Source organism: Haliotis rubra, unplaced genomic scaffold (assembly GCF_003918875.1).
Source record: "Haliotis rubra isolate DU_JTF1 unplaced genomic scaffold, ASM391887v1 Scf26, whole genome shotgun sequence".
NCBI lineage: Eukaryota > Metazoa > Mollusca > Gastropoda > Lepetellida > Haliotidae > Haliotis > Haliotis rubra.
Genome location: NW_025766669.1, coordinates 2629620 through 2655253, shown reverse-complemented (window position 1 = coordinate 2655253; position 25634 = coordinate 2629620). Strand labels below are relative to the sequence as shown.

Below are 25634 nucleotides of genomic sequence, written 5' to 3'. Positions count from 1 at the left end.
TTTTTGTTATAATCTGTGGAATAATCAGATAGAAGGTAAAATTGATGAAAGTTTACAGATTAAACAACAAATTTCCACTCATTAATGCTAGTGAGAAGGATTCAGAAGCATTTACGAAACATGAAATATTATGCCATGGCAGTATAGCTCACCTGGATAGCTATTCTCAAAATGTTCGTAACCCTACGAACTTCGTAAGACCATTCTTAACACATTGGCTATGATCAAAGTTAAGAATTCTTAAGGCTAAGAACGTTTTGAGAATAAGGGCCCTGCTTATCAAGTCAATCAGGAGTAAACAGACAATTAACAGAAGTTGCTGTCAATATTGATATTCAAATATTTTCTGTATAAATATTGGGGCCAAAATAAATACTTACAAATAGGATACAAATAACTAACTTTCTAACATGTTTCCAGGTATGGACAAAATTAATGTACAATTTTCAAAGACCATTGCAATGCACAATAGGGCAACATACAGATTAAGGGTCGCAGCTTATACAATACCAGTTAGCACTGTCAACTAGGACTCTGGCTTCACAGATCTTACTTGTTTCTTCGATCATAGTTGTGTTAGTGTAAGGGTTGGTCACTCCCAACTTTGACTTTGAATGCCATTTCCTATCATAAGGGTTAGACCCCCCTGTTCAATGACACAACTCTACCCAACTCTACGGTTGTCAATCAAACACTTCAAGGGCTATGATTTGTAACAAATTTACCCTATGTAACGTGCAGACAATCCATACAAATTTTGTCAAGATTGATTTTCATGGAGAAAATAGCTATTGAATATAAAAAGTAAACAATCATGTTTTCATGACTCGGTAAATCTGTACTAAATATTTGTGATAGCACCCTTAGTAAAAAGTTGGCTAATTAGATTACCTTATAAGCTTAATAGGAAATGTAAGCTCGATCCTACCCATAGTAAAATTGAAGGTGAAAATCTGCCCAATAAAGTAGCATACTCCCAATAACTGTGACCATATTTCCTCTGATAAGCTCATGGGCTCTTAGTTTTTCAAAGGAGTTCCATGACTGGCGCTTATAAGAGACCCGGCACTTTTACGCTTACTGGGCCTAATTACCGTAATTGTTAGTGAACTGCTTTATCCCCAGCGCTTATTAGAGGCCCGGCACTTATTAGAGGCCTGGTGCTTATTAGAGGAAATACGGTATGTTTACTTTCCACAAAGTTTCAACTCTAGGCCCTCTATATCTTCAAAGGAAAATATGGCACTTTCTAATGCCATACAATTTTTCTGTCTGTTTTTATAACAAGCACAAAATGCATTTTTACACAATAGCACTGCAGTATCTTTTGAGCAGAAATGGCTGAGCAGTAGCCATAGATAAGCTTTTCAACATTGCCAGTGATCATATTGACAATGAGGTGTATGCCATGTGTGCTGAGCCCCACCACTAGCTATACTTTATTTACATATACTAGCATTCATTACATCATGGTATGAACTGCCAGAGTAATGGCCATAAGAACTTTCAGCAATGTCAAAGTGCAAAGGTCAAATCTAAGTCCAAACATAAAACATTGCAAGAAATGGAAAATGAAAGTTTAACTCAACTATTTACTACACATTTACCAAATTTCATTACATCTTAAACCAAAAATTATTAGCAATAGCCATAAACATGCTTGTCCTAAACAGTTGAAGTGCCAGCAACATTGAAAATAGTCACATCTCTTGAACAAGTTTAGAAGTTGTCATTAGGGACCTTTCATAATTTATGGCTAGGGGGTGATGATGATTTTTAGGGGGATCACCAATTTTGTTCTGGAGAGGTGAGGGGGGTCACAAATTTTGTACACATGCACTAGGGGTCACCAATTTTATACACAAAAATAACAAAAAAATATTACTATAAATTATGGGAGGGGGAAGTCATTGATTTTATACATGACATGCAAGCGGGGGTCACATATTTTGTACCATAAACCTTAGGGGGGGTCATTCACATTGTACATGCCTTTCCATGAAAATCATCATTCATTCCCCCCAGCCATCAATTATGAACGGTCCCTTAGTGGGAACAAGCAGTGTGCGAAATTTACACAGGTCCTGTGGTCCCTGGCAAGTAAAAATTCATCAGGACCACTAAATGATAAGTTTGCATTGGTCCTGGTGGCCAGTGAATTTATTGATAGTTAAGTATATCTTCAAATGTTATTTTGGACAAGTGAAGTAGACAGGATCATTAATTATTGTCCACTCACTGGTCCTGTGATCTAGTGGGAAATTTTTAAAGGTTTCTTTCCCTGAACAAGTTTGTGAAGTTTCGGTTTCACAAGTCCGATGCTCACTTTGGGGGGAAGACATTTATGACAATCAACAGAAAACTGACTAGATGCCAGACGAACCGGCCATGACTGAAGCTCAGTTGACTTTCAGTCAGGTGAGCGAATAACATCAGTAACACAACCTTACTGAGCGTGACAAGACTACACACACACCACACTGTTGGACAGCATACTGGAAACAGCAAAATGCACAGCAATCATATCGAAAATATCACAAACATGACACATGATTTTACATACATCACAGTTTAAAACTTTCTGAATATATAATGCTTTCAATATATATGTTGTATATATTACATAGAATTATGCATGGACTGTCATTCTTAACAATAATACATGACAGATATAAAATATGTTACACTTGTTTGTTATGGCATTATCACACAGTCTCAACGTTCTCTCATCTATTTTTCCTTACCAATCAACCGATTCTTGTACCACGGTAAATATATTATGCTTTGAAAAATGATAATGTTCAAGTAACATGAGCCTTCTTTTAGAAAATACTGATGCAGATATCTGCTGTTTTGAAAATTCAAAATGAATAAAACATTTGTTTTGTTCATAATGTTCGTAAAAAGAGACTCATACATGAGTTATGGCATGACTGTATCAGTGATCGGCTGAAGAACTATAGTGACGTTTCTTCAGGTTCACCCAGTAGGGTCGCGTGGTTCACTTTTCCATTTGCGATGTTGCCGTTGCTCTTCTTGTCTTCAACATGTCCAAGGAGTTCATCCTCTTCCTCTTCTCCATCACTCTTGTCTGTTGACCTTGCAAACAGCGTTGTCTCCTGTATGTCATCCAACAACCCTGCAACATCAGCCCAACACCATTACGCTCCGAAAATAACAAAATATCACAGAAATATTCCTGAATGTACCCTGTATACAGTGAGCCCATCATCAATACTTAAAGCACAAAGTGAGTGAGTGAGTTTAGTTTTACGCCGCACTCAGCAATATTCCAGCTATATGGCGGCGGTAAAGCACAAAGTAAAACTCTTTACATAAAGAATCCTTTCACCATGACAACCACTTGGGAGCAAACGGAGCTGATCTAAAAAAAATTTCGTATCTCAAAGGAGTGAGTGAGTTGGGTTTTACACCACTTTTAGCAATATTCCAGCAATATCACAGCGGGGGAGACCAGAAATGGGCTTCACACACTGTACCCATGTGAGGATTCGACGTCTGGCCTTTGGCGTGACGAGCAAACATGTTATCCACTGGGCTACCGCACCACCCCATATCCCAAGGGAAAGATCAGAAGTATATATATATGTACTCAAATTTTAGCATGATATTACTATCCAGCCATGAACAGGATGCAGTCGAATTTTTCACAAAACACTCCTCGGACCATCTTGAACCATGATCACCATTTGGGAGTAAGATAAAGCTGATCCACCTCTTGTTTCAGATCCCAAAGGAAAGATCAGGAGAAGGATATGTTCAAATTTCAGGATGATATTACTACCAAGCCATGACAGGATGCAGTTGATGCCTAGCATGGCAGATACATGGACTAACTTCACCCAGGAGGTGCGTCCATTGCTCCTGTATAGTGGGAATCTAAAATAACAATTGCTCGATACCATACATGCTGTAGTTAGATATTAAAAACAGCTCCCCCTCGGCACTGATATAACATACATGAGTGAGTGAGTGAGTTTAGTTTTAAGCCACTTTTAGCAATATTCCAGCAATATCACGGCTCAACACATTGTACCCATGTTGGGAATCGAACCCAGGTGTTCAGCGTGATGAGTGAAGGCTTTAACCACTAGGCTACCCCACATAAGGAGCTAGACATATTAGTTTATGTAATTATGAAAACAGACATCTACATGTGATCTTTGTGAATTATCAATCCCAGAAAATGCATTGTACTTTACTGCCAGTCCTTTAGTCATTAGCGATGAATTTCACTTTAAACAAAACAGAAAATGCATTAGAGTCAAATTAAGACCGCAAATCTTCATAATTTTACCTTGCCAATGGAATATTTAAATCTCAGAATTTTACTCATCTTAGGAGTAAGCACAGTAGTTGGAACAGTGAAACAAATGCACGTGTGGTTCGTGATGAGCGTTAACTTAGACCAACTCTACTTGTTCTCGGTGTTTCATTTAATGTGCATACCCCCTTGTAATACAAACCAATAATAGCGATTTGAAACTATGATCGTTTGTTAAACAACTTCTATCCTAAATTGAATAAAATTCTGAGATTTAAATGTTCATTTGGCAAGGTAAAATTATGAGGATTCGCAATCTTAATTTCACTTTATTCGATTTGCTTTTTTGTTTAAATTGAAATTCATCGGTACGTTTTCACTGCAAACGGACTATACAAATGTAATATTCAGCTTATCATGCTTAAACCAGCAACATATTTTTACATTATTGAAATTAGACAATGTAAAAAGTTAAAAAGAGTAATAAATTAATCACTACATCTGTCCTTTAGATAGCATTTTCATAGAGTTTTTGTGTTAAGATAAAAATCAGTTTCGCTGATTTTATAAATTTTTAAACACATAGAAATGGTTTCTAAATAGGACCCATTCAGCTATCTATAAATTGACAACACACGCGTTTTAACCTACAACACATCAGCTGAATTACACATACTTTCTCTACAAGTCACTACGGTCAGCTCTAGTACATACATCTGGGACCACCATGTATTGTCTAATATCTTCAGGTCCAGTAAACAAGTACCTGTTATTTCCAGATCATAAGTTTGCAAAGGGACTTCCCCTTTAATCATGTACAGCACGGACTTGCTGGGCCAGAACAGGTGAATCAGTACAGCATATGCCAAGACATCTGCCGCATACGATATACCTGAAGATAGACAATTATCATGGTTAATGGGATCAGGACCGAATCATGTGAACACCTCCACAACAGTGAAAAATGCTGTCGCTTCTTGTTCAAGTTTTGATTTTAGAGTGAGTTAAGTTTTATGCCGTTTTTAGCAATATTCCACCTGGGAACACCAGAAATGGGCATCACACATTGTACCCATGTGGGGAATCAAACCCAGGTCTTTGGCGTGACTAGCGAATACTATAACCACCAGGCTACCCAACCGCCCCTTGACTTTAGAACATGAACATAGCTCAACTGGCTCAATCAGACTCAAATAGGCCAGAACGTCTCCTTCCATAGTTTAAGAGTTCTTATAAATGACATTGATTTTTTTGTTTTTAGACAAAAGAACTATTTTTCAATTCATCAGAAAAAAAGAAGACAAGATAATTCCTGTTTCCAAAAATGCATGTTCTGTTTCCCTACAATTGTTAAGCAGGTAAGACAAAAGAACAGATGAGAGTTCTTAAGACCTTTTCATAAGGTTGTAATTAGAGTATTTCAAATACTTTATTCATATTGATAGAGACAGCAAATGACACTGATGTGATGATACGACAATTTTGTGTAATATGTTCATCTATACAAGGTGCAAAACTCAAAAGCTTAAACATTCATGAATATCTGGTACTTGAAAAGAACTATGTCTCATTACAATCAATCTTATATAAATTCCCTTTAACCATGAGTGTTAATGCCAGTTAGCATGGTTACAAGAAGACTAGAACAGTGAGTGAGTGAATGAGTGAGTTTTACACCGCACTCAGCAATATTTCAACTATATGGCAGCAGTCTGTAAATAATCGATTCTGGACCAGACAATCCAGTGATCAACAGCATAAGCATCGATCTGCGCAACTGGGCTGTTGCCAAGAAGTAACCTCATTGATAACAGAATAACCTTTAGAAACCACACAGTTTGCTGAAGAACAAAGAAAGTAATTCAGACTCGTGGAGTGCAGCGTTAACAACAATCGAGTGAGTTAGTTAGTTTTATGCCGTTTTTAGCAATATTCTAGCAATACCATGGCGGGGGACACCAGAAATTTGCTCCTCGCATTGTAACCATTTGGGGAATCAAACCCGGCGCTTCGGCATGATGAGCAAACGCCTTAACCACTGGGCTAACCCCCTGCCCCTTAACAACAAGCAAACAAAATGAAACATATGAAGATTTAACTGCATATACATACTGAGAACAGTTTTGAAGCGCCACAGAGCTGACACCTGCGTAGCAATGAGAGCAAGGACAGGCAGGTAGACGAACCAGACCAGACAGAAAGCACCAAAATGTTGGAAGAAGTTCAGGCGGTCAGGGTGGACAGCAGAGCGGAATGTTTGGCGAAGCTCCCACAGAAACCACATCATTATAACCAGTCGAAATGCTAGAGTCAGATACCCAGAGTAAATGCTAGAGTCAGATACCCAGAGTACGTCTGCCATTCATCCAGGTTGGATATGATGTCTACCTCTGTCTGAAAGAACACATCAGATACAGTGAACTACAGCAATAACAAACACATATGGACCACTAATTATAGTTCATTATAAAAGTAGTGTGTCATACACATTTCAACTTAAGTATACAGCACGACACGTGGACAGGACCCATAAATCCAGTCATCAACAGCATGAGCATTAATCTACACAATTGGGATAAGATGACACGTGTCAACCAAGTCAGCGAGTCTGACCACCCGATCCAGTTAGTCACCTTTTATGACAAGCATGGGTTACTGAACATCAATTCTAACCCGGATCTTCACAGGTTATGGTGTTATGGGACTCCAGTTCCAGTTGATTTCAGTCAACTCTTAAGTTTATGAAGGGTATTATATACTGATGACGTTTCTGACCTATCTAATACTTACTTTGTTCCAGACAAAGAGCACAATATTCAAGACAGTGTAGATTCCCCACAAAGTGAAAAGGACAGTGTTCCTGCTGAGTTTATCAGTGGTAATCTCCCATCCTTTGGCAATGAGCAGGAGAAACAGCATGAACAGACACTGACTGAGGACCCGGACAAGCGTGCCCATGATGCCTAGCCACTCGGCACCCCACCCGTTGAAGGCAAAGATGGTGGTGTCGAGGAGACTGCAACTGATGCCGACCATCTCTAACAGGAAGCTGGCTGTGAAGATCTTCGTCAGTGTGTGCTGCTGTCTGAGGAATGCGTACAGCCACAAGAGAAACAGTAAAGTACACAACACTATGGCCATCAGGTGGATTTCAAACACGTCGTGCAGCTCGAAGGAGAACTGGTGTTCAAATGGGTTCAGATGTTTTGCACTGGGGTCGCCATTGACCATCCATATGTCATAGGCAACTGTTCCATGTTGGGTCTTGTTGTAGCCCCACTGACACTTGGGTTCCTGAACACCGTTACGATGGCAGGCAACTATACTGACGTACCAAAACCTGAAACAGACAAAATATTAGGACTGGTTAGCCGGAACAATTGTGTCCAGTATTGAAGTATTGAATGATACAATCTGTGCTTTTTAAAAACATTTTTAGGTTTGTAATGGTGTGGTTGCTATTGTGTGACTCGCCAACATTGTCCGCATTTCCGAATCTCCTCTCTAACTAATGTTAAATCTGGGACAATAATTTCTTAGTAAGGCCAGACCAATAATATTTCTTGTTTTATCGATATGTATTTATTGGCCAAAAATGTTAACTTACAAGAATTTTTTTACAGATTTTTTTGCCCCATATACACTGCATTACTTGCCAAAAGTAAAATAATTTTAGTATTTAAAAGGGATATTACTTTGACTGGCAATTTTCTTCTTTATTATTTCCTCCTGCCTTTAGGTTTTCTGAGGACAAAAATCCGTAAAACAAGATATAACATTGGTCTGGCCTAAGGTACAAATTTTACTAATTTTTAAGTTTAGTCCCATTCAGGATTGAAACCACTCTCTCAGTGATTGCCAGTACACAAAGTGTGCAATCTAACCCACTCAGCCACTGCAGCTGACACAAAATCTGTAGTCCAAAAATTGATCATTTCTATAATGCACTTTGTGTACCCCTGTGATAAGTTTAACTTGGCACGGTTCCTTGGCTGACAGCTATGAATACTCAATACTGAAGGCTATGAATATGCATTAAGCAAAAACAAAACCTGATCATGATGAACGATACCAGCTCTGATGTTGCTGAAAGGAATTTTCATCCATTTTCAAAGAAACAAGGGCATTCATTATGTAAAACCTATTTTAAGTGTCATCCTAGAATAGAACAGAATATGAAATGCAGTGAAAAGAAACCTAAAATACTGCATGTACAAAGTACATTTCCAAACAAAATAAGAAAAAAATGTTCAGTCACTTACTTTTACCAAATAAATATTAACATGAATATTGACAATACAGAATAAGTGTTGGGTCCCTTCCATAATCGCTGATCAGTAAAATGCCAGCTTTGCTGACTTTGATTTGGTTTTGAATAAAACAGCCAATCACTATGTGTCGAAACACTGAATACTTATAAGGAGCTCAAATATAAATCAATTTGCATATTCATTTAATGCAATATTAACATGTTCAAGAAAATATCAGTCTGTTCTTCCAAACATAGGTGTTCACGCTAACAGATTATGAAGGAAAGGACACATCGGGCAGTGGTCCCAGTCCCAATTACCAGTAACTCAATAATTTTTCCAGTCCTGAGAACATTGCTTCAAGTTCTCATTCAGTTTGTTCTTTGTGTCGTTAACTAGGGCTGCAATGATTCACCCTGACCTCGATTCGATTTTCGATAATCGATCATTTTTGTTTCGATTCTTCATACAAGTAAAACATCTGATTTCATTTAACTCTCAGCGTTTACTTAACAAAACATATCACACTATAACCTTTTTCCAAGATTTGACTAGGAAATCAGGAATGTAAATGATGTAGCGTGAAATCCATCATCAACTTGGCGATGTCTACTAACAACAATTCTCACTGGATAATCAGCCCGGCATCAACCAATCACATTTTCCCTTATTTAAGCGCTCAAAACTGCTCGAGCTGGAGTCAAAATTACGTTCTCGCTGTGTGGAAATAATTTAAGTAGATATTCAAATATCAAATCAGAACAATGATAATGGTTATCGAAAATCAAAACTCAGGTGTCATTTTCGATTTTTGATGAATCGAACCAAATCGTTGCAGCCCAAGTAACCATCAAAATCCACTCAACCAAACATCTTCAAAGTTTCTCTTTTTTGTGTTTTTAACATTTAGACATTTTCGCGTACATACTATCCGTGTCACACACAATCTCTGACTTTTCTGATTCATCCTTATTGTGTTTATTTCGCTTCAGTTGTACTGTTTGAAGACTGACAAATTTGAAAGATAATTTTCAAGCCAGTCACATATTTACCAGGCCATGGTTAATTTTACCAGTTAGAAACTGTAAATATGGTTAATTACCGGTAAACGTGAACACTAGCAGGTATAGCTACACCTGTCAACCACATCTGTGCCACGTATGTTAAAATCAAGGGCTCAATCCCCCAACAATATGTCATATATTTTACAAAGTTCACATTGATTCATACAAATGAAACATTTATGACAACTGTTCCACTGTTGTCATTCTGTGTACTGTTTTACTGGTGATGATGTCATCCCATGTTAATCACACAATTATGTCACATCATTCCAACAACAGGGTAACTGGGTGTCCTACAAGTTTTGTTTGTTTGTCTACTGTTTTAACGCTGCATGCAGCAATATTCCAGCAATATTCCAGTCTGGACCAGACAATCCAGTGATCCACAGCATAAGCATTGATCTACGTAATTGGGATACGATGACGTGTCAACCAAGTGAGTGAGTCTGACCACCCGATCCTGTTCTTTACCTCTTACGACAAGCATGGTTGCTAAGACCAATTCTAACCAAGATCTTCACATACGGTCCTACAAGTGAGTGAGTTTAGATTTACACTGCTTTTAGCAATATTCCAGCAATATCACGGCGGAGGACACCAGAAAATGGGCTTCACACCATTGTACCCATGTGGGGAATCGAACTCGGGTCTTCGGCGTGATGAGCTGACGTTTTAACCACTGGGCTACCCCACCGCCACGGGTCCTACAAGTAACCATAGTGCTAGGACTGGCGTAAGAATACATCAAGATATGGGAGTAATGATACCCTTAGCACCAAGAAAGCTTTGAACAATGGCACCTTGAGCTGATATCTCTGTCTGAGGCCAAGAAATACACATTTTCAACATTTTCACCCAAGAAATGTTATGTATACTACAGAGAATAACCTACAAAGCTGCCAAGATTCAGAACTCACAAACTGAATCACAAGTGACAGATATTCTATTATTCCATGGTGCTCAAAGATAAATGTCTAAATAACCCAAAGATAATAATGTGACTGCATCTGTGTTCTTGACAAAAAGGGGTGGTGGGTTGCCTAGTGGTTCAAGCGCTTCCTCATCACTTCGAAGACTCAGGTTCAATTCCCCACATGGGTACACTGTGTGAAGCCCATTTCTGGTGTCCCCTGCCATGATATTACTGGAATATTACTAAATGCAGCGTAAAATCATACACACTCACTCACTATTGACAAAACCAAGTTACCGGTAATATACAGTTAAAAGACTCCCAAAATTGATCATCAGTACATCCCCTTGACCATGTACCACAAAGCAATTGTAATGTTAAGCTGATTAACTCCCATAGTGTCAAAGTGCTACAATCACTTTGTGGAATGAGTGAGTGAGTTTAGTTTTACGCCTCTTTTCTATCAATATTCCAGCAATATCTACCCTTGAAAGCTGACAGTTGACTGAACATTGATTGGTCAATAATGATTCCAGCTATTATCATTATCATGCATTATTCACACTGATCACAATAATCATATGCAGATGTGTTGACCTATTAAACATCAGGCTTTGAAGCTTGTTAAATGTAAATTACTATTATACATGCACACAGTTCTACATTTTGACCTCTTCTAATGACCTGAATATATTTCCAAAAGCAAGTAAATTAAACTGAAGATCAATATAGAAATGCAAATGTATTCTAGATTCTAAATGAACTACACTGATCAACAGCTGATAAAATCCTTCTAAAGTCAGTGAATTTATAAAGAGCTTGTTAATTGTAAATTACTATTATACATGCACACAGTTCTACATTTTGACCTCCTCTCATGACCTGAATATATTTCCAAAAGCAAGTACATTAAACCAAAGATCAATATACAAATTCAAATGTATTCTAGATTCAAAATGAACTCCCCCTATTAACAGCCGATAAATTCTTTCTAAAGTCTGAATTTATAGATTTTGTCATATTGATTGGCTGAAGGCAGTATTGGGTCTGCTACACTTGATGCGCTTGACGTTATACACTGCAACTATAGTCTCTTTGCAGTGATAATGTACTGATGAATTTCAAATCGCTATTATTGGTTTGTATTACAAGGGGGTAAGCGCAGTAGTTGAACAATGAACAATGAAACAAATGCATGTGCGGTACGTGATGAGCGTTAACTTAGACCAACCCTGCTTGTTCTCGGTGTTTCATTTAATGTGCATACCCCCTTGTAATACAAACCAAAAATAGCGATTTTGAAACTAATATGATCATTTGTTAAACAACTTTTATCCTAAGTTGAATAAAATTCTCAAATTTAAATGTTTAATTGACAAGGTAAAATTTTGTGGATTCGCAATCTTAAATTTCACTTTATTTGATTTACTTTTTTGTTTAAAGTGAAATTCATCGGTACGTTTTCACTGCAAACAGACTATAACACTGACATTAACTGTCTCATATGATCAAACAGAGAGATTTAACAAGGACATTCTCCATCTGTCTGCCTGCAGCATATATCACCTGTTTCATCGATCAAACATACACACAATGTAAAAACTATGAAACCTCGGCCTTGAACACAAATGGATCAATAGGGTTTTGTGCATCCATTTGTGCTTAATGAGCTTCAATGTCTGCCGTGTAAATACCACACCTAATGCTTTAAAGATTGGAATGATACTGTGTGGATCTGGTGAAATTAAAGAACCAGAATTACCGTTGATAGAAAGAAATACATATGATTATTGAAGTGTAATTGTGGCATCGATATCATATATAACATATTGTTATGATATAAATTTGGGGCATTGATATCATACATAAGTTATTATTATGACGTAAAGATTCAACATACCTAATGACTTGCTGAGAGGTGAGGTGAAATGGGGTTTAACGTCGTGCTTGAGAATATTTCGCTCATATGACGACGTACATGCGTGTGTATGTGTATGTGCGGCTGCTTGTACTAACCCAGACTAAAGCTGGTTTTATAGTGCTAGCCCACTGAGATACCATGCCGCAGTGAAGCATGAATACCCCACTCAGACACATTATACTGACTCCGAGCCGACCAGTCCTTGTTGTACCCATTAATGCCGAACGCCAGGCAGGGACCAACACGTACCATATTTTAACGTATTTTGGTATGACACGGTCGGGGATCGAACCTGCGACCTTCCGCTCTCTGCGCGGACGCTCTTACCACTACACCACGGAGGCGGTCGACTTGCTGAGAAAGAAAGTAACTGTTTTTGATAAATTTCAATGTCCACAAAGCAATCCATGCACACACTTGACAAACATGTCCCTAATAATGTGAAATATGCTGTTGTGTTTTTGGAGTGTCTGTATATTTTTTCAAAGTTTATTTTCTGATATTTATTGATAACTGACCAATACTTAGTCAACAATTATCAATAGCCAGCCCTATTCATGTGCTATCACAGTGACATTAATGGACAGTCATTATTCAAATATCCACTACACCATGTATACTGAACTAATGAACATACTAACACAACCATAGTCTGTCGTACAGACCCTGAAGCAAATATATCCAAGAAAGCCCACGCAAGTCTACAAAATGTGGCAAGTCTAGATTTCCTCAGCTTCAGGAAAATGAAAATGAAGAAAGTCTCAGGGCTCCTTTTCATTATATTATATTTTATTTTACTATGAACTTTTTTCAGTAAAATATGTTCATTTCAGAGACTAGTTGTTAGTCTAACACAACCACAATGAGGCAAGTTTGGAGGCTACCGTTCAAGTTGCAGGCTACGACACCATGGCTACTGTGACACAGAAGTAACGCCTCTAATAAGCCTACTACTAATCGCCTCATCTCCTTGTATATTCATGGTAGTATTTCACAATTTTATATTTTCAGCAACCCCATCTTTATGCATGAATATCATGGATACAGCAAGCTGCATATTGCAATGAAAATGACATACCGGGTAGACATCAGACGATACATCAATATGATCAACCTCCAGTTTCAAAGAAATATGTTGCTTGCTTTTTTCATGAAAGAATAGACATTAATATTTTTACCCTGAAGCTACATTGAGGTCTAACCTTGAGGGATTCTGGGTAAGAAAAGGTCCCTGCATCCTGTTGTTGACATAAAAGGCGACTAAATGGATTGGAAGGTAACCCTCAGAGGCTGGTTGATTGTCACTGCATCCATATTGCTTGGATGAGTGTTCATGATATCCATGCTGGGATTGTCTGGTCCAGATTCGACTATTTACGGACAGTTATTATATAGCTGGAATACTGGCCAGCAGGGCGTCAAATAACTAAAAACATCAAGATGAACAACACAAACAATCTCTGAATTTACACCTTTATCGACATGATTTATTCCAACCCAGCTGAAATGAGCATGTAATTTATTATTTGTAAATACAATGGTTGACCATGGTGTACCATGGCTTACTACATCCGGCAAATGGCACCTCAGTTTACCATGGTAAAAAGAGACCATGGTGTACTATGGATTACCATTGAAAAATGAGACCATAATTAAGTCCAACAAGACATTTCTAGCTTGTCCAGAAGTTAGTGGAAAATAAAATGTGTTTTCAGCCAGATCAGTAAATGATGCATTATGCTTTCAATCGGTAACTGAAGCCTTATTATGGCAGACTGTAAATTATACATCAATGGCCTGAGGTTGAGCATTAGACTCTAACCATCGCAGCCAACAGGGAAGCAATGGTACAGTCAACAATGGTACACGCCATAATGACTTGATTCCCCATTAGCAATGATTAGTCAGTCTCACTGCCAGCATTGGACCCTAGAGCAATTTCCAGACCAGATCCACATATTCTGTAAATAATGCTGTAGAAGGCATGGTAAGCTTGCTGTATGTGAAAGACACTTAATGTCCTGGGAGCACTAGTTTCAGTTAGTCAACTCAAATAACACATCCGTGATGGTGACGGGGTGAAAGTGAGTTTCAGTGATGTTTATGTTGTGTTTGTGTGGGTGGCTGCTTGTAACTGTTCATAGAAAGGACAGTTTTACATCATGTACATTGATACTCCATTGAGTAAGGGTTTGTGCACTGGCAAATAAATTGCACTCATTGGCGGATCCAGAGGGGGGGGTTCAGGGGGTTCGAACACACACACACACACACACACACACACATTTACTTAAGGCCACATTGAACCTGTTGAAGTTCATGTGTTTGCATTTGTGGGGTTCAAACCCCCCTCATGCAATAAAATGTAAATGTTGAACTTAAATTGTACATGATATTTATTTCAAACGCTTTTTGAACAAGCGATTCTGTATTTGTTACATGGAAATGGGAAATATCCCTCTGCTGAGTGTCAGAGAGGGTAACAAGAATTACCATCATCAGGTATGACGTAGCTGGGGATCAAAACTGTAAACATTGTAAAAAAGTTCCTCACTCATCAAAAAACATCACACATACCAGGAGATTTTTAGTTTTACCCCGCTTTTAGCAATATTCCAACAATATCACAGTGGGGGACACCAGAAATCCAGCTTCACACATTGTAACCTTGTGGGAAATTGAACCTGTGTCTTATGCGTGATGAGAGGACGCTTTAAGTTTTAACCACTAGGCTACCCCATCGCCCCTACATACCAGGAGACTTAGAAACAATAAACGTACCTCACATTGAGTCACAACAAACCATTAGACAATCCAGGGGGTAGATATTCTTCAAACAAAATAGGGCTTAAACAACTGACATTTACCATGTTTATTACATCTTGAGTAATCATATGACATATCTAAATAGAATTACAAATTGTAGACCATATACATTACATGTATTACATTGTATAAATAATTTCAACAATGTGTTTATATCAGGGATATAACTTGAGTCCTGTATTTGAGGGTCCCTTGGTCTCAAACTCTTATTTGCAGGGGTCCTGGACAACAAAATGGGGGTCCCAGACACTTAAATATTATTATTAATACTGTTTTTGTAATGTGTATCATGATCATCAGATAAATTGTCACAGTAATCAAATTGCAAATGATAGCATTAACTCAGCTAGTAACAAACTCAGTGATAACTTATAGTTTACTTGATTGGAATTTTTACAAAAAGTATTTGGACTTTTTCTGCGTCCCTGTGCAAGTGCTAATAATAGTAATATATTTCGTTGCATCCATCGTGAAGTTTCATGAAATTCGCGTCCCATAAATCCTTGTTATATATAACACAAACTTGTATGACAATTTCACATTAATTTCACTAGTCTTCCAAGTATCTAAACCACATACTTGCACCATGTCAAACCCCCTCTCAGTGAACACAGTGAACATATCTGAAATGCAATTTTTCATTTACTTTTTAACAGATTTCTCATTTCACATAAGCTTCCACATAACCTTCCATCCCTGAAGCCATTTTCTCCCAAAGACTACACAAGGCAAGAGATACAACTATATTATTGTTGAACTAAACGAAACATGCCTCAATCTAGTAAAAATGGATACACATAAAAAAATTTTTAAATAATTTAATTTTCACTTATGGTCGTTTTGGGATAGCAGGTCAGCACCTAATGAAAAAACAAGCACAATTTTCATCATGAATTTGCCCAAAAAGTTGCAACAAAATTTGCATCTCCGTCCCTTGACACTTGATACTCAAACAAAAATTAAATAAATGTTTCCATAATTATATGATTATGGAGGTAGTCTACAGGACAATGTCAGAAATTCAATCAGTAGAGGCTGTACCGTGTGCGCGAGTCGGTCCCCCATTACACGTGCAAGTGACTACCTGAGAGGGGGGTCACTCATTCCCGAGACTGCCTTATCAGTGAAGAATATCACAGACAGGGAAATTCTGCATGTCACACAAAAACGTGTCTAAAACTGTTATTTATGAAAATAATTAAATTAACTTTGCTACAGTCCTTGACAGATGTTCAAGTTATTGAATGACATGAATGAAAATGTAAAAAGAGAAAATTAAATAGTCAAAGTTTGACAAAAATGTACATATTTAAGCAAAATCGTGATGAAAAGAATGATTACCTAGACCATACCATTTATATCCTATGACAATGTGTATGACACACCTTCATCCTACTCATAATTATTTTTGTCAATGGCATCTAGATTCCACCAGAGCACAGTTGTTGATCGCCTACATTCCAAAAGCTTTCTCTGTGAAATACATAATGTAACTAGATTTGCATGCAACTGTCAACTCTCCTTCACATTAGGGGATGTGCAACAGATGCAGTTGTCAAACTTCCATTCACAGTCATGGTTATTCAGAGTTTGCACTTTAATTACTTCTCTGTTTGACAATGTGTTCCACCAGTTCCAGTTCCCAGAATAATGATTGCGATTATATATTCCTGCCAACTAGTGCAATTTCTGAAGCGATATTTGCTTCTGGATAAGAAAAACAATAAATGTCAGGGTATTTCAGATTTCCTGTGTTAAAGGATGTGTGGTTTTAGATCACTAGCAATATTCTATTGATATCAAAGCAGGGGACATAAGAAATGGGCTTCACATTTTCATGTTAACCCATGTGGGAATTGAACCCAGGTTTTTGCCTGAAAAGTGAAAGTTTTAACACTGAGCTAACCTACCAACCCAGTTACCTTAGCTATTTGAATCTTGGGACCCCTGAATTTGATTTTACTTGAAGCCTCTGATCTCTACAAGTTTAATAACAAAGAGGTTTCATGAACAATTGAAAATATAGCCAAAGAGTAAGTACAGTTAAATATTCCGGCACAATCACAGCGGGGACACAAGAGTGGGTGAGTGAGAGAGTATGGTTTTACCCCGCTTTTAGCAATATTTCAGCAATATCATGTCGGGGGTCACCAGAAATGGGCTTCAAACATTGTATCCATGTAGGGAATCGAACCCGGGACTTTGGCGTGAAGAGCCCCTGCTTTAACCACTAGGCTACCCCTTCACCCTTCGGGGGACACATGTAATTGGCTTCGAACATTGTACACAACTGGGAATCACACCCTGGTCTTTCTTGTACAAAGTTAAAGGTTTAACCATTAAGCTGACCCACCATCTGGCAATAACACAGTGAAGGAGTGGGAGTCAAAATCAGAACTGGGCTTCACACATTGTAGTTAGTGAGTATGATTTTACACCACTTTTAGCAATATTCCAGCAATATCATGGGACACCAGACACTAGAATGGACTTCACACATTGTACAATCTTGGGGAATCGAACCCGTGTAAACACTCTAGGTTATCACACCTCACCCACTGCCACCAGAGACATACTAAACATGCTACGTCTCCCAAACCCCTACATCCCATAACTCCTACAGCCCAGTACCCCCCTACAATCAGTTAAAACAACACGCAGCATTTACCTGTCTGGCATAATGACCTGACCCAAAGGATAGATTACAGGGTGGAGTATACAGTGTGAGGTTAAGCTGCATAGAGTATACAGATGAGAAGGGAATAAGATTGTGCCATTGTTATTCAGGTTTTTGATAAATCGTTTTAAATAACTGAGATGAATTAAATGTTGAACTAGTTTTTTCTAGCCTCCTGATGTACATAGTGAGTAGACAGATTTTTCAAATCGTAATAATATCAGTTGTAATTGTGTTGGAGATAGTAAACTGGGATAAATAATTTGAGATGACTAAACCTCAAGTTTAATATTATTGAACTTTTTTAAAAATGTTTTTGTTATCATCCATTAAAACCATTCTCTCAAACTCTTAGTTTGGTTATTGCTCATTAAAATCATTCTCTCAATTGCTAACTGTTTGGGCAGTCCATTGTATGAAATAGGTAACAGGCAGGAGATTAGCAGTGCACTGGACCATGAACTTTGTTGTTTTAAGCTGTAGGGGTTATGGGATGAAGGGGTTTGGGGAGGTTACCTAGCTATAATCATGACATGCAGTAGTAAACTTTGACTTATAAACAAATAAAATGAATGTCACGGTTACTTGAAGGATTGAAGGACAATTGACACCAGTGAAGATTCCTGTCCACACATTTTTGGGACTTGTACTCGTACACCAAAAGTTGGGCAACCTGGACCTACGCATACCTAAACAAGTGAATGTCTGGTACCTGAAATAGCAAAACTGTACCCAAAGACTTGAAGTGATTGTTCATCTTCAAAACTGTATCTATGACCACTGACATTTTATTCAATGACCAGGAAATGTTTGAGACTGGGGGACATTGAGGTGACACAGATGTTATTACAATAATAGAATAAAATCTGTTTAGCAAGTTTAGTAACCTCTAAACACCACATTAACATGTTCTCAACTAAGACTTTGTTTATTTGTGACACATTACCGACTGTGTCGCACCAACCAGGAATTAATTTCATTCATAGAAACTTACTTTTAAATCAACAGCACTAAATTGAAGGAGGAATCATATGTTTATGGTGTGGTTTAATTTCAAACAGTGTGCAAAATAGTTTCCAAATTTTGCTAGCCAGTCAGGCTAGCTGTGCCTGAAAGTTACTAGCCCACAAAATAATTCACTAGCCCGAAAATTGAATGTAGACAAGAGTTTCTTCATTAAGCTGCTAATATGATGAACATTTTATCAGGCCATAATCTTGCATGATTCAAAAGTGTATCATAAGTTAACAAGTCGGAGAGAGTGATATATTTACGAAATGACCAAGTGATAATTCACTAACCAGTCGGGCCAGTGCATGTGGAGATTTACAGGCCCGACTGGCTAGCGGGCCAGAGGCTATTTCTAACACTGGTTTCAAATATGAAATTCAGCATAGAATTATGGAATGACCGACACCAGCATTTAAACAGAATCATTGGTGCTTGACATGAAAGGTAGGCATGGTAATAATCAGCACGTCAGTGGTATGCACAATAAGGCAGATAATACTGTAGGCAATGTTAACAGTTTGCATTGTGTTCAACATGTGCAACGACATAAAAGTTAAAAAACTCAAAGCAGCAAAACGAGAAATCAGGGTGTGGCAATTCAACAGATACAAATACAAGTCAAAGGAAATTTCAAAAAGATTGGTTGAAGAAATATTACCAGCTAGGATATGTTTCAGATGAGGTACTATAACTTGCTAACACTGCTAATCCTATCAACTTTAAAGTTTGCCTCATACATTTTCTCCTGGCTCATTGGATTTCATACTGGCTCCTTTGAAAACATGTTAAGAGCTCCATGAAATAAAATTTCAACTTTTAAACTAAAGCCTGACATAAATGTGCATTTTGAGTTGCTATTGGCATTCAAGAACAGTGAACATGGTTAAGTCATAGACATACTGAAAGTAAACTCATGCACATGTTTTAATATTCATTTATCAGTGTTTTACCTCGACTCACAAACATGGGAGTCCCAGGCCACTAATTACTAGTTTTGCAGGAAATATGAGGGTCTTGTGAAGTAACGGTTTAGAGAACTGTATGTTTTGATAATTTCTTCAGAGCCTGGAATGAATCATTGATCATGCAGGCTGATGGGTGAAATGATGCACACAACTGCTCTGAAAGAAACAACCGAACACTTAGCAAAGTCATACATGTGTTGTGGGTACAATGAATAATATTGAGGGTCCCTCTGGATGCTGTGAATTATTATTCTGTGTCCATTCACTACATTTGTGCGTACTGAATTATTATTTATTGATCATATATCGGAATGATTGACAGTACTGATATCAGTATGATAATATTATTAAAACTCAGGGAATACAAGTATATAGCATGGTTCAGCAGCTTCCTTTGTGAACATAATGCAAAATGAAAAGTTGAAAACTGATAAGTATCAGTATTTGTTTTGCAAGATACTTTGTATATAGGACTACAAATTAAAAATCTGGTTATCATACTCTGAGATGGACAAGAACATCACTGGGAAAGTTTTGTTTTGATAGAATTTGCAGTATACATTGTCATGTCTGTAAACAAAATTATGAATAATCTGGTAAATGCATCTTAGCTGTAATAAACAAGACGATAACAACAATGTTGATAATAATTTCAAATTTGGGTTAAAAAATACCTTGACAACATAAAAATTCAATATGCATTGTTCCTGCTGAAATAAAGCAATATTTAACATATAATTTTATTTCCAAATTTTAGTTTTCAAATCTAAGGGTTCCCCATAAATTCTGTCTAAGAGTTTGGAAAATTTATGAATTCTCTCAATCCACAAATGTTGACCCACAGGTCCAAATGTATCACATAACAATGCAAACGTGTAAGCAGGTATATCCTTGTATCACAGGCTTTGGGGGACTAAAGAAACATTGGTTTTTTTCTGATCACATAAATGACAATACAAAATCTTACCAACATAATCAATATTATCATTACTCAGGGACATTCAATTATATACAGCATGGTCTAGCATCTTCTTTCATGAATTAAGTGATTTTTTTTTTTAAAAATGAGTGTGCAGTTCCATATTTTAACATGTTTAATGTAAATGATATACACTATTTAATATATAATCAATGACCACAATGGCTGAAGCCATCAGTAAGCCACAAAGTAAGTTAGATATTAACGTATACAGCTCCAGCTGTTGGTATCATCCTAGCAGAATATCATATGTACATACCTTGGTCGTTCTGTGTCCCTTACTTTGTAGGTAAACTGGTACCCAGGTACTACATTGTGTGGGTCGTCTTCATCCAAACATAACATATTATGTGGACAAGGTACCCTCCTGAGAAAATCTTGTTCTCCATTTGGGTTACAATCAACATCAAATGCGATTGTGTCTATCTTGTTGAACATTCTTGGACAAGCAGTTTCCCGTGGCAACGTCCGATTTGTGTAAAATTCAATAAAATATTCACTATCAACCACAACAAGCTTAAGATCCAGGCTTACACTTGAGTCTGTGGTGATGTTTCCAAAAATATAACCTTGTGTTCGGTCTAAATCTGGAGATGTGGTTTTCTGAAAACCAAACTTTGCTAGAAACAAGAAAAATCCTTCCGAGTTCCATGTTCCTTTTAAGTGAAGACATGAGGTATACGGTAATAAAATGGCGATGATAAGAAGCAGCTTCACGTATGAAGGTTCCATTTCTGATATAAATCCCTACGCATAAGTTGTTTGTTCATATCTGATGCAGGCGCATACTTCTACACTTGGAATATATTTCACGCCGGGTTGTCACTGTCAGCTGCGTCCGCCATCTTTACAACAGATGTCATGTGACATCAACTTCCGGATATACACGCGTTTTCTCAGCAGACTTGCTGTGAGTCCCTTGTGAATATCAGATTAATGGCTATTTTTAATGCGCAAAAATTCCTTTCCTGGAATTTTATATTTTTCCGTATAGGAAATTGGTATATTTTAACTGATAGAACAGAACAGAACAGAATTTTATTTCAGTAACAGGCCTCCGGCCCAAATACATGTACATAAATTGATGATAAGTAGAGCACATATATATTTCATTTAGATTTGTGTTTCTTGTCAACAAAGTATAAAAATAGACATACATCCTTGATAATATTAACATTTTTACTCTGTAATATTGATATAAAATTAATAATTGATGGACATTTACTAAAATATTTTTATATGTACTTATTTCTGATATGAGAATATGCATCACAGATATAAAACACATGCCATTCATCTTCAACAACGAAGATACGATTTAATTCACAAAACAGGCAATGCCTTTCATTATATGCAACATCAGTGTATCTGCCCGTTTCAACTGCTAGTTTAAAATTACAGCACCGAAATCGTGCATATATAGTTTTTAAATATTGAGGGATATCATTATTTATCAAGTAGCTCTCAACATTTAACAAAGATTTGAATTGCTTATAGTAAAGACATTTACAGTTACTGTCCAAAGATGAATGCCAAGATTGAAATAAATTATCATGTAGTCTCTGTTTAAATGATTCCATAAATATTTTGTGATCACCAATTTCCTGACTTATCCAAACAAATCCAAAACCAAATTGAAAAAGAATATTTTTAATTCTAGTTGCCCATGAATTTCGTCCTACCCTGTCTAAAGATAATAGCATAAAATAACATTGTTTTGGTAATCTATAGTCAGGCATGTTTAGAAGTCTGCACCAGTATTTCACTGCATTGGTTGTATAAGTAAACTGTAAAGGCACTCTTCCACATTCACCCAAGACCATATTGTTACAGGTGGATTTTCCAAGTTTCAAGACATATTTACAGAATTTAATATGGACAGATTCAATAGTATTACAGTAGGATGTGCCCCAGATTTCAGACCCATAACAGAGAATGGGTGATATCATACAATCAAAGATTTTAAATAAATCTGTACAATTAATGCTGCCAAGTTTCCTTTGGAGAGAATATTGCCTTACTAGCTTGTGATGCAAGGCAAGATGTAGCTTTACTCCAGGATAATTTAGGAGTGAACATAATTCCTAGGTACTTGTAAAAGGATACAGTTTCAATAACATTGCCATTATAAAGCCAATTTTCATATGAGCGCAGGGGACCACTATTTCTAAAAACAGTAATCTTAGTTTTCTTTAGATTCACGCTCATACCAGTTTGCTCACAAAATTTACCAAGTACATTGATCTTTTTTTGCAGCTGTGCACAGGTGTCAGCTATTGCTGACACATCATCAGCAAACATGAGAGAGCAGAGATTGCTAATAGAAGAAGAAACTGTAATACCTTGACCTCCTTCCAACTCCATAAGACTGCATAGCTTATTTATGAAGATAATAAAAATCTGAGGGCTCAAAACACAGCCTTGGTGAGTACCGATTTTACAATAAAAACTATTTGATACACCCTTAGATGTCCTGACTGAAGCTGATAAAGAACTATACATAGAAGTTAACAGCATAAGAAATTTACCTCGTATACCAACTTCATAAAGTGACTTTAGAAGAACATCATGCCTTAGAGTATCAAAAGCCTTGGCAAAATCTACAAAGAGACAATAAAAGCTACCCCTTTTTTTGCTAATATATTTTTGAATTAACGACTGCAATGAAAAAATAGAGCTGTAAGGGACAGTTATATAGCCGGTGAAACTAAAACATTTTTGGTTAAAAATTACTTGGCAGTTATATGCCCACTCAACACTAAGACCGATGTCAAATATAATGCCAACTGTCACACAGAAATTATCTTATTTTAGTGTGTGTGAGTGGGTGTGGGTTGGGTGTGTGTGAGTGTCAGCTATTTTGTACTTTTGTAGTGATATTTAAATTATATGCTTAAAATAGGGGGGGCTGTACATGGGTGTGTGTGTGTGTGTGTTGTCACTTACTTTGTCGATATAATAGAGGTGTGTTTTCTGTCATCTACCGCTTTGGTTGTTATCAAGAAATATTTAAATATGTTTATCAACAAGGCATAAGCATGGGAAATGGCGATTCAACAAATAATTCGGACCAGTGAGTGAGTATGGTTTTACGCCGCTTTTAGCAATATTCCAGCAATGTCACGGCGGGGGGCACCAGAAATGGGTTTCACACATTGCGCCTATGTGGGGAATCGAACCCGCGTCTTCGGTGTGACAAGTGAACGCCTCAACCAAAAGGCTACCCCTTCGGACCACTCGAGGCTCGTCTACATTTTACCAGAAGGATGACTGTCCAGTGTGCTTCATGACTGTAGTAACGTTACAAAGTCTGTTTGAGTCAAAATGATACCGATGAATTGCAAGCTAACACAAAAACAAATAGACATAAAAGAACCAAACCAACGCCGACTGCAATAAACAGAACAGACCAACTCTAGAAAAAAAATTGCAGAATTTGTGTCACAAAAATAAAAGAGTTGTTTAAAGAACCACTAAACTTTGTTTTTTGTTACTCTTTTAACCATTACATATGAAAGATTTGTGGTTAGTCTTATGCGGAACACCAAATTTATTCTTTAAAAACTTGTGGTTAATTAATACCGAGCGATTAAAAGTGGCCAAAAAGTCGCCTGCTTCCCTCTCGCCCGCCAACGAAACCACAGACAGGTTACGTAACTCTGTCGCCAGAGCGCTGCAGTGACGTCATATGAGGAACGATTTTCAGTTAGTTGTATCAGGGGAGACTCTATAGTTGTAGAGTATCCCTGGTTGTATAGAAAATGTGTAGCACGCTCATCATTTTGATGATTTCTCGACATCAACGACGACATGCCGAATCGTTGCTTTGTCGTCAATTGCTCCTAGGGGTCGGGCGATGGTGTCCCCATGCACAGATTTCCACAGGACCCCGCAGTTCGTGCTAAATGGGTTATGTTTGTGAGTGCGAAGCGAGCGTTGTGGAAGCCTGAAACGATATCTTACTTGTGTTCAGATCGCTTCACGGAAGTTAAAGAATCAAAACTACTTACTAGTTGTAGTAAAATATGCATATGATTGATGACCATAAAGATTTTCTATGACACAACTTGTAACATAACGATTTCTTCCTCGGAAGTGAGGTTGTGGTCGAAGTAATAATAATAATATTGTAAGTAGTATTATATTGACACCAACCTCGCTGCCACCAGAGAAATTGTTATGATATACGCTATGTCATGCAAAATCCTATTGGCCATCAATAAAATACATATTTTACTACCAGTAGAAAGTAGTTTTGATTTTGTAACTCGGTGAAAACAAACCTAAATACCATTTATCCTCAGACTGGCGGATGTTCCCGACAGGGCGCCGCCATTTTTAAAAATAAAAAAATCTGTTAGAATTAATGAGATTATAGTTTGTTTTCATCAAGTTAGAAAATCAAGACTACTTTCTACTCGTTGTTAAATATGTATTGGAATCATAACCAAACGGATTTTGCATGACACAACTTATAACATAACGATTTCTTCCACGGAAGCGAGGTGGGGGTCGAAGTCACAATACTGCGCGATAAATTTCTTGCTACATTCCCATGGTTAATGTCCACTCACCAGTATGTAGATACTAGTCAATGTGCGTCTTTATATTTGGTCTTATAATCCTAATTAGTTTATTATCACACTTGTATGAATTTTGAAACTAAATAAAAAGCAGACGATCTGCTGATACTTATAGTGAATTTATAACAGAACTGTAATATCTAGACATTTTATAGTTTGC

At 37.3% G+C, this 25634-nt stretch overlaps 2 protein-coding genes across 2 annotated transcripts; both read right to left on the bottom strand.

Annotated features, from left to right (window-relative positions):
* Window positions 1-2124: 2124 nt before the first annotated feature.
* On the bottom strand, window positions 2125-6603 carry LOC124280084. The gene is made up of 3 exons (XM_046715962.1): window positions 6398-6603; window positions 5052-5177; window positions 2125-3139 (listed from the first exon to the last, which is right to left on the bottom strand). The coding sequence occupies exons 1-3, from the start codon at window positions 6570-6572 to the stop codon at window positions 2958-2960; spliced, it is 483 nt and encodes a 160-aa protein (XP_046571918.1). The 5' UTR covers window positions 6573-6603; the 3' UTR covers window positions 2125-2957.
* On the bottom strand, window positions 6596-21736 carry LOC124280006. Its single transcript, XM_046715886.1, has 3 exons — window positions 21151-21736; window positions 7076-7625; window positions 6596-6679 (listed from the first exon to the last, which is right to left on the bottom strand). Exons 1-3 carry the CDS (start codon window positions 21621-21623, stop codon window positions 6596-6598), a joined length of 1107 nt encoding a protein of 368 aa, XP_046571842.1. The 5' UTR covers window positions 21624-21736.
* Between the last annotated feature and the right edge of the window lie 3898 nt (window positions 21737-25634).